The sequence below is a fragment of the Ursus maritimus genome, unplaced genomic scaffold, assembly GCF_017311325.1.
Source record: "Ursus maritimus isolate PB19 unplaced genomic scaffold, ASM1731132v1 scaffold_11, whole genome shotgun sequence".
NCBI classification, from domain to species: domain Eukaryota; kingdom Metazoa; phylum Chordata; class Mammalia; order Carnivora; family Ursidae; genus Ursus; species Ursus maritimus.
Window position 1 is genome coordinate 37374609 of NW_024423453.1, and position 14487 is coordinate 37389095.

General features: G+C 43.8%; 1 protein-coding gene across 3 annotated transcripts in view; it reads right to left on the reverse strand.

Moving 5' to 3' along the window:
- NR3C2 (nuclear receptor subfamily 3 group C member 2) overlaps window positions 1-13042 on the reverse strand; it is a 337533-nt gene extending 324491 nt beyond the window's left edge. The window contains exons 1-2 of one of the 3 annotated variants that reach the window (XM_040626349.1): window positions 11246-11555; window positions 4189-5947 (exon numbers count right to left, since the gene is read on the reverse strand). In XM_040626349.1, the coding sequence (XP_040482283.1) occupies window positions 4189-5945 (1757 nt within the window). In that variant the 5' untranslated portion in view covers window positions 5946-5947; window positions 11246-11555. Of the gene's footprint in view, window positions 1-4188; window positions 5948-11245 lie in introns of all 3 variants that reach the window. The other 2 variants (XM_040626348.1, XM_008685464.2) reach the window with 2 other exon arrangements.
- Between the last annotated feature and the right edge of the window lie 1445 nt (window positions 13043-14487).

Genomic DNA, 14487 nt, shown 5'->3' on the forward strand with positions numbered 1-14487 from the left:
TACCAGAATATGCCCTTTGAAACAGTGAACTTTATATTCAAAGGTCTAAGTCAATGTTAGTGCTGTGTTATGATGCTATCAAAGTGACTATGACCATCGCCATAAACATCAATGTTGTGTCAACAGAAAAACACTGCTTTCAAAAGAAAAGAGTGTAAATTAAAAGAATGAGAAATTCGTCGTATCAAATTTTATAAAAGACCTGATTAAAAACAACAACAACAACAACGTCTGCTTCTCAAAGTAAAATAACTCACCCCTACTTGCTTTTAAATGATAAATGACAATGACATTTTTCTATCCAGAACACCTTGGAAACTACAGAGCTACGCCTGTGATTCAAAAATACTCGAAACAAGATTAGCAAAAATGTTAAAGGATAATCTATTTTGATTTTTAACAGACAGAACTCCAAGGAAACTTCACAGCCATTTAATAGTTTTGCTGGCAGACCCTGAAGAGCATGGAGTTCAACACGGTCACTTTTTATGAAGAAACTGAGGCCCAGAGAAGCTGTGACTCACCAAGGTCACAGTTTTGTTTGTGTCCTAGCTGACAGGGAAACTCCAATCTACATGACACAACCAGGTCCAGTGTCCATCCTCAAAGCTTTACATTCAGCTTCTGTCATAATTTACTTTACACTTTGGTGGCCAGGCAATCCACTCACTAGAAATGATTAACAGACAGATGGCTTTCGTCACTGCTCTCACAGGATGCCCACAGACGGAGATGAGGACAACACACACTTCACAGCCATTACTCACTTCTATCAGATTGAAAAATTAACTAGATGAGATTCATTTTTCTTATTTGAATAGAGTACTCCTTCATCAGCATAATATTCAGTGAGGCTAACACAAATAAAATAATAACTTCTTTTTTCATTAACCTCTAATGGGTGTACAACATAAAAGAAACCAGCAATTCTCAGCTTTTGGGTCTTAGGACATCTTTCCACTCTTAAAATGTAACGAGGATACCAAAAAGCTTTTGTTCGTGTAAGTTAGATCTAATGGTATTTACCGTATTAGAAATTAAAACTAATATTCATTTTAAATCATTCAAAACTAAGAAGTCATTACATGTTAACAAAAGCATATGTTTATGGGGGGAAAAAAACCTGTTTCCCAAAACAAAAAACTTGAGTGAGGAGAGTGGCTCTGTTTTACATTTTTGCAAGTCTATTGTCTCACTTAATAGAAGACAGCTGGATTTTCATATCTACTTCTGCATTCAATGTGTGGTGATAGGTTTTGGTTCAAGTGTGAAAAAAATCTGGCTTCACACGGATATGTTGTTGGAAAAAGGACGAGCATTTTAATGGTCATTAGAGATAACTGCAGATGTGATTCTTTGATACTACATTGAAAACTGCCTGTGAGTAATTTCTTAACGGTTAGTTGCAATGTGGATCTGAAACCATATTAGTGAACTTTTCATACACTATTACATTAAAAGCCACCGGTCTATCCTCCATTTTGAATGGATCATTTACCAATGCATGATCTTTCACTTCACGAATCTCCTTAAGAGGGTCTCAGGAATCCCAAACAACACTCTGAGACCTACTAGAAAACAGTTTAGAGTTCAATCTAAAGACAAAGGTTATTACGAAACCTAGGAACAGCCACACACTGCCTTGATCCTCCACAACCTGTAATTCTTTAATTTACTGCACATCCCCCAGAATGGGGTATCATCATCCCACATTAAGATATAGACCAAAAGGCTGGATTTTGATTCAAAAGACTAAAAAAGAGACCAGTGATGAAGCATGGATAAGGTTAAATTAAATCTTATAACATATGGACTGAAATCTAGAAAAATATCTAAATACCTTCTGATTCTTGAGCCTTTATTCTGAGAATGATCAAAACAAATAGGTTTGGATAATACTCACGAGAAAAAGCTGTCAAGAATCAGTAAGCTGTAAGAGACTTCCTAACATTAAAGCTTAACAATTAAAGTTTTTGGAAAACTTATACTAACTAGCATAATACCAACATGTACGTAAACAAAATGAACCCCCTCTGACTATATTAACACGTATGTAAAGAATTTTGGAATACTCTAGAAGAGACACTGAACAACACCTCCAGTGCCCACAAACGCAGAGTACGCTCAAGGTCACTGATTCATATTAATATGTTTAACGCTATGGGTCACTAGAACATCGGGAGGGTCTTCAGGAATTGAGTGTAAAACCTACAATTCCAGTAGTAGAAATAGACTGCAGAACAGAACAAAGCAGAGAACTAACGATTTTATCTACTATATCTCTACTATTGCTACCAGAAATATCACTACCCAAAGCAATAGCCTTCAAAACTATAAAATAAGCAAATAAGTATGTGTGGCAAGTGTATGACGCATGCCTAACCATAAAAAATAATAGAGTAGAATTTAGTAAGAATTATTAACAAATACTAATTTCAACTACATATAAAATATTTCTTTAAACCATTTTGTAATTTTGTATAATGAAAACAAAACTAAAGGATATGAAAACTAAAGATTCTGCAAACTAATCAAATGTTAACAGTAATAGCTAAAACGTATATAATACCTATTGCATACCAGATGGTATGCAAAATTAACTCAATTATCTTGACTACCTTTAAGATGGGTACTATTGAATTCTTCTTTCCTTTTTTTTTTCTTTTTCCTCCAGATGAGAAAACTAAAAGCCCAGAGGTGAAGGGATATGCACAGGGACACAAAGCAATGAAGTGGCAGGGCTGGGATTTCAGCCAGGGCAGCCACACTCATAACTACCAGGCTGTACTCCCTCTTACTCACTAAAAACATCACTTACAAAAATCACTTACAAAAATATCGACATCATGTGCAAAATCTCCTTCTCTAAAAGTAAAACAAAGCACTAGCAAGAGACCACATGCTGAGTTTGTTTCTGATGAAAGCAATGCTATCTTAGGCTATCTTGCATTAGGGTTCAGAATTTAAGAGACAGAGGTAGTATCAGAATATGATCGTTCATGCTATCGAGGACTATAATAATGTATCCTTTAATGGAATGTTTGCTTCCATAAAGGCAAGAGGAGTGAGGCTTGAATCGATGACAAGGAAAAGAATGCACGAATTAAAGTTTTAGCTTTTGGCTCCTAAGAAAATTTAGAATAGAAGGAGAAAGATACAGAAATACATGTAAACCCTATATTGTTAATGGGATGAACATATTTCCCACAACATAAGTTTTTAAGGAAAAAATCCACATATTCCTAAATGCCAAAGGAATGAACTATATCTAGGACATCTATTCTTTATATGTTCAATAAAGGGATCATTTATCACAACCATGTAATAAAAACAGCACTGAAGCAAAGTCCAATGCAATATTCATTGCATAACTTAGAACCACCCTTTAGTCATATCAAAAACCTCTTCCTTGTTTTTTCTAAATATATACAATATGCTGTCTGCAAAAAGGAAAGTCAAGAGAGATATTTTACAGTAAGTATGTCTTCTTGAAGATCTTAATAGTTGTACCAACTCAAAACTGCAGTGACATATTTCACTTCCAATATAAGTAAGAAAGAAAGACTGTCCACTTAGTAATTTCAGATGTGCTGAGTCTTTAAAAGCCCTCAACAGTTAAGGAAATGATTTATTTGTATTGAAAACCATGACTTACATACAATTAACCTACAGAAAAGGACAAAGAGGGTGCAGAGCTTGTGGGTAACAGATTTGGGGTTCAATTTCATATTTCACAACCAATGAAGTGATTAAAAAAAAAAGCTAAGAAAAGGACTAAGACGACAAAGAAACAAATTTAAAACAATTCTAGTGAACCAGTGTACAGCTAGAGAAAAAAGTAATCTAGCACTAGTCTGCTACAGTAAGTATAGTAACAGGCAGTAGAAAACAAACTTTTCCCAAACACCTACAACAGGCAATGTGGAAAGGGGGAGGGGATGCCCATATACACTCCTTCACAATCAACACAAATATTTTCTAAAAGATTTTCAGAATTTTTTGTTTCTCTACTTCAAAAAAGCAGTAACACTATACCGACAAGGAAAGAGGGGGCACTACGTGACCATGCTGAAAACAAAAATAAAACAGTAAACTGAAACGTGTTTAAATTTATCAATTGTAAATACTAACTTTTTCAACATTTTATAAAGCCATGATTTTCAAAAAAGGAGAAAAAAACCAACTTACCTTGTTACATTTTCTGGAATGTATTCTAGAACTGGATATCCATCACTTCTTCTAGATGACAGGTCACCATGTGATTTCCATGACTCCACTAATGTATTAACGGGAGGAAAGGAACTCAGGTGTTGGAAAGATTGGTCTCTAGCTGATCGTGATAAAGATATTGTACCTTGAGCACCAATCCTGTAGTGAAAGGACTGTCCACCTGAATTCACACCAACAATAGCAGATGAAGGGATGCTGGCCTCTGGGTAATAGCTCCCATCATCCGGTTCCTGTTTAATACCCATGGGGAATCCGCTGCCTTCACAGTTACCATCGAAGCCGGGCACAGGTGGTCCTAAAATTCCTGATAGAGAATAATAGTCTTTATCATCCATAAAGGAAAAATATGAGCCATCCATAAATGGAAATGGGTTTACCGTTGGATTCCCTTTAAAAGAGGTGCCTGAACATGAATGCTTGGTTGATTCTTGTTTTATTGGTACTGAGAATGGGGAATCAGAATTTATTTTGCTATTTCCTCCGAGACATGAGCTGCTAAAAGCTCCATCTGGCTCCGGTTTTATGTACTGGACAATGTTAAGCTGGCCAGTCACACCATTGGAGATGGCATTCTCTACTTCCTCGCTCTTTGGAAAGGGGACCTCTTGAGCACCTTTCTCCTGTGTGTCTGGACTAGGAACCACATCCCGGGCTGCACTGGATCCAGCAGGGGTGCCAGAAGCAGTGTAGCTGAAGGCATTGTTCACAGGGCTACAGATAGATCCCACAGTACTAGCAGTTGGACTGGAGAGCGTGGATCTGTTATTCGTGTTGGAAGGGCTGGAAACAGAGCACCTTGAGTTGTTGATGTTTGCAGGGCTAGACACAGAGGATCGCAGAGTGACATTATTAGGACTGGAGACCGGAGATTTTACGCTGCAATGACTCGGAGGGCTGGATATTGGGGATTTCATGCTACTTAATGGACTTGAGAGAGGAGAGCCCACATTGCTGGCATGTGCTGGGCTGTGCGACCTGGAGCCTCGATTTTCAACATTAGGGGAGCATGTCAAAGGAGTCCCCTGGGTGATAGGGCTATGCACTGTGAAACTGCCAAAGCTGGCAGAGGTGGAGGACACAGAGCTGATTCCAGCAGGGCTGCAGACTGAAGACGTCATGTTCAGAGGGCTGCAAACAGATGGGCTCTTCTCATGACACATGATAGGGCTTTTAACAATGGCACGCATGACCCCACCATTCACAGAGCTCCCAGAGTCAGACATGAAGGATCTCAAGGGCCTGTTCACACCACCTAGAGTGGAAGGATGATGGCCATTTTCTTTGTAAAACTTCACCAACTGTTCAACATTTTGATAAATCTTTGCTGGACTCATGCTTCCTTGTTGGTTCTGCTGATCATAGGTGTAGTCAGCATCTCTTACGGAATCCATGTATAAACCCATGGACTCAGCTACAGTTGCTGAAAGCTCCTTCGACTCCAGCTCAGTTTTAATATCAGATGTTAAAATCCCAGACCGATTATTGTCTTGCTGAAGGCAAGGGAGTAGTTCGTGTTTTTCTTTGCTGCTTCCTTGAGTACTGTTGTTTGGAATAGCACCGGAAACACAGCTTACGTTGACAATCTCCATGTAGTTATTCTCATCGGTCCTCTCTGTAGGTCCCAGGGAAGAATGTTCCACAGCCTGAGAAACTTGACCCCACCGTCTTTCCATATCTAGACCTTCAGGGAGACTGTGGTAGCCTTTGGTCTCCATAGCTAACAAATAAATTTATATTAAAAAATTGAATTAGAGTCATTTATAGAATATTGCTCTAGAAGACATTCTAAAATTCCATTTACTAAGCTATATGCACATATTCTACTTTTATAAGCAATACTTCTCATTATATTAAAATTGTTACCTTTTTAGGTGCTATTATAACAGTACCGACTATAACTTGTCCAGAAGCTAGACTATAAGCAGCAATCACACGAAATTATTTTTCATCTAAATAAAAGCAACATGTATGCTATAATACAGCCTTTAGATTTACAAAGACTATCTATAAACGTTAACTTATTTAATATTCAGAGTAATCCTGGGGACTGATGAGGCAGACAAGGAGGAAAGGAAGGGCTTAGTGATGTGGGTGACTTGCCCAAGGTCAAAGACGTGATAAGTGATGAAGTTGGGTTTAAATCTAAATCTTCTAACTCCAAAAACCTTGGAGTCTTTCAAGCATACAGAAGCTGCTTTCCATATCTAATACATGGCTTTATTAAAAACCATACGAAAATGCAATCAATGTTACCATTTCTCAATATGAAATTAAAGTTATCAAGTGAATTATCACAGAAAAAATAATTTAAGAATTATTTTTTTAAAAAATAAGATATTCTTAAAATGGATTAGTGATGCAAATAACGTAATGTCAGTTCTGAAAAGTAAAGATTCATGTCTCCTGATTAATTAAGATGGTCCATAGCTCCATAGAGAGGCAGCAGGACAACTCGGGAATGTCAGCACTACATTCTCCGTATTTCAGTGCTGGCAGGGACTCTGACACACATCCTTATGTAGTGGTACCTCTGCTATAAAGACTTGCGGCAGAGACAGTTTTATTTTCAACAGTAAATGGAGGAAGTTTGAGATGAGTCCTGACAATTTATGTGTTCATTCATTCAACAAATATTTACCAAGTGCGTGCTACATCCTGAGCCTACAACCAGTCATTGAATCTATAGTGATAAACAAAACAGGCACAGTCCTCATCCTCAGGGGGCCCACAGGTTTTCTTAGATATATAATCATATCTACTGGCTCTCTATATAAATTTATTTCAGAGACAAATAATTATAATAGGTTATATTTACATAATCCTATGCAGTATATAATTCGATGCCACATCATAAGCCTCTTATTTACCCTAATAAACCTATAAGATTGATTAAAGTATTATCCAAATGATACACTGGGGAAACGGAGGCACAGGCCATATAGCTGTGTGGCAGAGCTGGAATTTGATTCCAGGTCTCTCTCTACACCAAGATATCTCAACCTTGGCACTACTGACATTTTGGGCTTGATAGTTCTTTGTGGTGAAGGTCTGTCCATGCATTGTAAGGTGTTTAGCAATATCCCTGACACCTACCCACTAAACGCAAGTAGCACTCCCAATATCCAGCTATGACAACCAAAAATGTCTCCAGACATTGCCAAATGCCCCCTGCTTTGAGAACCACCACTCTACAAAGAAACATATCTTAAAGAATATTAACTCATTCTTAGTAAAAATTTCATTTGTACATTTTCATATACAAAACTGCTAAAATCATTATGTATGCATTTTTCAAATCCTTTCATGTGTGTCAACAATCCATGACCCAAATAAGAGTCTGACGCAGTTTCTGTAGTTCTGTGCACCAATATTACTTTAGGCCTCTCATCCTTTTCCCCCTTGGCCACTCACTACCCCCATCCTCCCTAGCTTCCCCTCAGGAAAAGAGACTAGGAAGTCCTTCTGCTACAGAACTTATATTAATTAACACAGAAAAATAATAGAATGGCTCTACTAAATAAACTGGCAATAGATATCACAAGGCTCTATAATGACAGGTAATGCCTAAATTGTCTAAGTATTGTAATTACCTCTTACTTCTCTGTATTTTACACTACATTTTAAGTTCGCAGGAGGCAGGAACTTTATCAATTTCACCACTGCATCCCAAGCAGATAGCCCAGTACAAATAAAAAAAATGTTACCTCTTATAATATAATCTATACCCAATTTGTGAACACTAAAATCTAGTATGTAACTTTTTATTTAAAGATTATTCTATAAATTCCTAATCAAAAGTCAATCACAAAACATGGGCAAATAAATCAAATTACAACAGTTGAGGTGTTTATCTGGTAATTCCAGCCAAAAAATTTAGTGTGGATAAAAGACAAGTTGAAATACATATACAAACATACACACACACACACACACACAAACATATGTATATATATAGGACTTAAACTGCTAATAGTGACCTTTTTTCCTACTTTACTGAAAAACCATTTAGCTGTAACCATAGGTTGCAAAATATGAGTATTCTGTGCTGCCTCTTCTACCAAAGAATATTCTGTGCTCCCCATACCAAACTTGAATAGATGTGCATCTAAGATACAGATGTTTTAGGTTCAAATTCACTAAACACCACAAGAAACATGGCTATTCATGTTCAAAACTTCTTCTGTTTCTGAACATCTGTGTATCACCTCCCCCACCTGCCGCCCTGAGCCCTGTCCATAAACCCACATTCCCTGTCTCGGTGAACTGCACCACCCTCTGCCCTAATGCCTGCAAGTCACCCTTGCCTAGGGCCCCTTGCCAAAGGCCTCCAAAGTCTCCAGCCTCCCCACCTTCCACCTACAGTTTCCTTTCTCATCTCCAATCCCCACCCCCTACCCTAAGCAACAGTCTGAAAGGAGAATCCCTAACTCCAGATCCTTCTCCAAAAATCCATCCTCCAAACGTTCTCTTGGAAAGGATGATCACTTACTGCTTTTGTGAAGTTTCACAGTGTAAATCTGCATGCTAAACTTCTGAGAAGTTTTACAGTGCAGAAACCTGTTTCCTTTTTATTCCAGCGTCCTCTAAATAACTTGGCCACTGCCCCCTTTTTCCACAGCACCTACTAATATTCTAAGGGATGCCTTTCATCACTCTGCCCTAAAGCAGGAGCCAAATCTCAGACTCGTGAGGCTACATGAAGATTCTAAGAGAATCTACATGGGAGATAGTAGGCAAGTACAATCTTAAAGTACTCTACAAGGAAGCACCTTATCACTATCATCATGCAGCTGATCACAACTTTCCAAGTCCTGTTTGGCTAGCCTTTAACTCTTAACAATAACATAAAACAGCCTGCATTTCACCACGTTATTGATACGGCTATCATTAAAGAATTTGCAAAAGGCTTTGCTGAAATCTAAATTAGTTCTGTGTAAGGTATTGTCTTCATCTACCAACTTTAAACGCACTTCTCAACAAAGAAAATAAAGGTTGGCAACTGTCAGGCACAAAAGAATAGAGGACATCTAGCATCCGCAAGGCTTCCACTGCAAACATTTTTAAAGATCAGAGTTTTCAAAAACTTAGGAGCATTAAAATATTTTACGCTGAGTTCCCATTATTTTAATCAGTCTTCTCTGTAAACAAATAGATTAGGTTAGGCATTTATTTCCTAGTCCAGGAAAGCCAGGTTGTCTTTCTGGAAGTGGCATAATAACCACGGCTTGGGTAGAATTTCAGTTAACCTGAACTTACTAATAAATACTGAAAATACTAGTTGTTGATTATACTCCTTATAGAACTTAATACCCAGAGGATAAAGGAAAAGTTTTTGTTACTAAAGTATATGATGAAGCAGACACTTCATGTATACATATCTAGCTTATATTAAATCAGACTTGTCTCCCTTACAGCAGAAACTATAACAGAGGCTCTCTTGGGACAAAGACAAAAACCATTACGACCCTTTAATTTTCATGCAAATGGCCTCCTCAAAACATAAAGGAAATTTCACAAAAGTAAGGAAGACTGCTGACAAAAGTTCTACCTTAAGCCATTCAAATGCTCTTAAACACTATTTTTGCAAAGGAAAAACCTGACTTTAAAATTTGATGTTTTACAGTCTGTGTAAAATTGCGCTTTTCCATAAGGAAATAGGTTTGTTTTTTTTTTCAGGAATATTAACAAAGATTCTTATGAATTTGTATTTTGTCTGAAAACACTTTCACTTTTAATATCCCCCAAAACACAGTCCCATTTAAAACGTATCATTTTCTATAGTTATTTCACTGTCATAAGGCATCTTAAAGACAGAACCTTAAGAATTTCACAATTTTCACTGGTTGCATCGCTGTGAAAGTTTGCTGTATGTAACTATTTCTCTGTCATACCTACTACAGAACTATTATTATGTTCTCCTCTTTTATACATGAGGTAAATGATAGAAACCTGCCCAAGGTCACCTAAGAGCAGGAGAACCAGTTAGAACTGAGCACACCTGATTTCTATTCACTCACCTAATTCACTGAGCCACCTGATCTTTCCAAAATCCCCAAGCCAAACTATGTCTCCCTTAAAGAAAAAAGCTCCCCTTTATTTTTTCTAAAACTTCTATCCTCAGGCATTTCAATGATAGTGTGCCATGAACTCAAACATAAAATTAAAACTTCACAGAACTTCACAGATGGAGAATGCTGTTATCATTACTATGTAAATACCATCAATAACAGCACATATAGAAATGGCCAATTTAAGTGCATTAGAAATTCACCGCTTTCAAAAACATGTCTGCTATCAAACAAAACTTTTTCTAACTTCTAGGTTATAATAAACAGTCAAAACTGACGGTGCCATTAACCATTATAATTTAAATCTAGTCTTTTAAAATTCAGTAGGAAAAGCCACGCACCTAAGTTCAGTATAGTAGGGTACGGATGACACCAAAAGAAGCTTCATCCTTTCTCCCCTGCTTGTGGAAATCAGTTGGATTTCCAACAGATGCCACAGAAAGCATTAGCCTCTCTCAAGAGTTTTAGAAATACTAGGGAACGGGAAATGCACGCATTTCCAGAGTCCTCTCCTTACAGGCTACATCAGGATCTGTATCTCCTTCAACTGCCCTTATCCGCTACACCTCCAGCTAAGATTTGGGTGCTTCCGCAATTGATAGAGGAAAGAAATATTATTCAAACGTCCTTTAAAAATTGTAGAAGGAAAACGATCCGAAATTCATCCTTGGGGAAAGAGAAGGGAGGTAGACCTCCCACTGCCAAAGGCGGTTGAAAGCTGCTCGTTAGAGGGCATTTATCCAAAGTGGCCAAACTTTCCCAAAATAGTCCTCTGGCGGCCAAAGGGGGTAAAAAGTGGAAAACCAAAACAAAACAACAAGCACACAGCACCATACTGACTGTGCCTCCGGATTACGCAGCCACTTCTCCCTGCAAAGTGCACGCTCCCGCGCCGCGGCCGCAAGCCGAGTCCGGCAAGCGGCGCCCCGCGGCGCACCCCTACACACCTGCCTCGGCCGGGGTCCGTCTCTCGGCGTCTACCTGTTGCAGCGCTCGCCAACGCCACGACACCCCTGCTGCGGAGCCCCCCTAAATCCAACCACATCCAGGCCAGCGAGTGCCGCTCTCCCTGCAGCGAGAGAGCCCGAGGCAGCAACGCTCTTGCACCCAGGTGACTGCACGGGCTTCCTCTGAGCAGCCTGAAGTTGGCTTGCGTCTCCCCGGTCCAATGACACCCCGGGCGCTGAGGGGCGGAGAGGAGGGGGCAGGGCCAGGGCCAGGGCCAGGGCCAGGGCGGGCGAAGTGGGACGGGAGAGAGGGAGAGAGGGCGGGCGAAAGCCCGGAGGGGGAGTGGGCCAGCTCCAGGGCCGGGGTGGTCACATGTCCAGATAAAGTTCAGGTTGCTATCCCGCCCCCCTGAGCCCTTTCTATTGGCCCGGAGGGAAGCAAGGCTCCACGCTGCACAGGTCAGGCGGGCTTCTCATTGGACAATCCCGGCTGTCAGTCACCAGGAGGGCGACATGACTGATACAAAGTTGCTGCGACACAGCCTAGACTCGGCAGCTCCCTTAAAGCCGCAGCCACGGCGGGTGTTTGGGGTGCCGGGCAGCAGCTACGACACTGGGCTCTTGGCACCATCCACACGCTGCCCCCCGCCCCTCTCGCTCGACTGCCCCAAACTTGCTCGCGCCCACCTGACTCTCCTCCTGGCCGACCTCAGGCTATCTGGAAAGATGTGAAAAGTGTGGTGACGCGGAAGAAGTCGGGTTTTCCGAGATCCAGTCAAGGTGTTGTTCCCTCATGCTCTCCACCTGCAGCGCCAGGTGAGCGGCAGCCCTGGCCCAGGCACCGCCCACAGCGTCCGCGCGCAAGGGAGGACTCCTAGTGGGCTTTACCCGACCCCCGAGGTTCCTCTCCCCGCCCCTTTCCTCGGTCTTGCGAGTTACCTCTCAGCAGAGCAGCCGCAGCGTCGCTGCCAGCGAGCAAGAGGATCACGTTCCCACTCGATTTGAATTTCCTTGTTTTAACCGTGCAGGAAAAGCGGGTGATTTTCAGTGCAGCCAAAGCCCTTTAAACGCAGCCTCTCTCTCTCTCTCCCTCCCCATCAAAAAAAAAAAAAAAAAAAAAAAAAAAAAGTGCCAGGGTCAAGAGCTGCCGCTCTCCTTGATGATTTTGTTGGTGCATTTATTAGTTTAGTATTGGATTTTTCCACTAGCTCAATTTGAAAGCTTACCATCGAGGATATTCACTTCTTTATAATGGGTGGGTGAGGGTGCACATAATTGGGAGAAACACACAGGAGAGGAAAGGAATCAAAGTGTTTTCTAAGGATCGGGTGTCTACAAGAAGAAATTTCGGTTTCCCTCCAACCGCCCCCACCTCGACTCTCCTCTCGCCCACCCGAACGCTGTAGTTACTAAGCAAAAGGAAGGGCTTCTTAACTTTGATTTCTAAGGACTTTGAGGCTCCGCGTCTGAGGCTCCGTTTTGGGCGCCCGGCTGGCCCGGAGTCAGCACCAGTGACGTACACACCTAAATCTGGTCCCCCGGCCCTTGGCGACCCGCAGCCCGGTGGTGACAGCTGTGCAGCCTCCCGCCTCACCCTTGCCTCGCACCCGCCAAAGTCAGAGGGCGGGGGGGTTCACCCTGTCTGTGCCCAAAGGCCCCTCCTCTCTTTACAGTAATTAAGCTTCGGGATTCCAGACCCCGAACCCAAGAAGACTCGAATTCGCCGTCGCTCCAGGTAGGGAACTCCCTGGCGGCGGGGCCGACTCCGGTGCTCAGCAGTCCCCTGCGCGGAGCGGCCCCCGGGACCCCGCAGCCGGGAGTCCCCGCCAAGTGTCCCAACTTTCCCGCGGGGCCCGCCGTCACGCGCGCTCTCGGGGCCAGGCGAGCAATCTGGCATCGATCGCACCCGGGCCGAGCGCGGGCGGCAGGCAGGAGCGAGGGGAGTCCCGGACCTAGCTAGCGCCCGGGCAGGCGAGGAGGCGGCGGCTCAGACAGCGTTGACAATTTATTCATTATTAAAGGAATGGACGTGTCTCTTTTACTAAGTTTTTACCTCCTTTACGGACGGCCGGTCTTGCCCTGGATCTCAGCTTCTTGCAAAATCTAGGTTAGATTTTGCAGGAACAGCCGCCGCGATCGCTCGCCTGCCGCCCAGCACCCCTGCCCGGAGGCGACCCGGCGGGCACCTGGTCTCATGCCCACAGCCCACCTCGGTTCGCCCACCCGCGCCCTCTACGCGGACCCTGCCTTCCCCAGGGCCGCCTCTGCACTCCCCGGGCCCCCTCCCGCCGCTGTCAGCGCAAAGTGACTGTCGCTGCACTCACCTTTTCTAGGACATGGTGGGGAAGCTGGGGCGCGGGGCGGGGGGTGGGGTGGGGTAGGGGTGAGGGCAGCGAGACTCCCGCCGCCGCCGCCGCTGCCGCCGCCACCAGCAAGTCCAATATTAGCAGATCGGCGGTAAGGATGGAGAGGATGATAATCCCGGCAGTCGCCCTACTGACGGTGGGTAGAGCAATAGACCAGTAGTGTTGTTACCCCGCAGGAGGAGGCGAGGCGGCGGCGCCAAATCGCGCAGAAGGGGACGCGGGCGCCCGCCCGCCCCCAGCAGCGGCGGCCCGGCCTCAAGCGGGCCCCTCTCCCGGGGCTGCTGGTCTCCCGGGCGTTGACGGCGGCGGCCCTGGAAGCCGGGGAGTACGGCGGGATAATTCCGCGCCTGAGCCCCGCAGCGCGGCTCTCCGCGCCCCCTCTTCGGGCCTGGGGTGGCCGGTGACAGCTCGGGCGGCGGAGCGTGTGTGTCTGTGTGTATGTGAGGGGGTGGCCGCAGGGGGAGCCCGCGGCGCCGCGGCCCCCTCCCCGGGTCACACCCTCAGCCGCGGGAGGAGGCTGCAAAGCGTCCAGCCACCAGCTGGTGGGAAATCGGGATGGGGGCGCCAGTGGCTGGTTGCCCTCTCACCCTGGCCCCCGGCAGCAAGGAGGCCGAGGGAAAACAGCACCCCCAATGAACGTAACCCTCCCTCCACCACTTCCCACGTCCTCCCAAAGTCAGGGCCTGAGCTCGCGCCCCGGCCTCAGGTGCAGTCCCCACCCGCGGAGGGCAGCACGGGCTGGGGACCACGCGCGGGGGGCGGGAGTGAAAAGTTTCTTTTCCTGCTCCCTCGCCGCCCACCCAGTGAGGCTGCTCCTCTCCCCTTCTCTCCGGCTTGCGGCGCCTTTGCCCCACCCCCACGGGGGGGGGCGAGGAA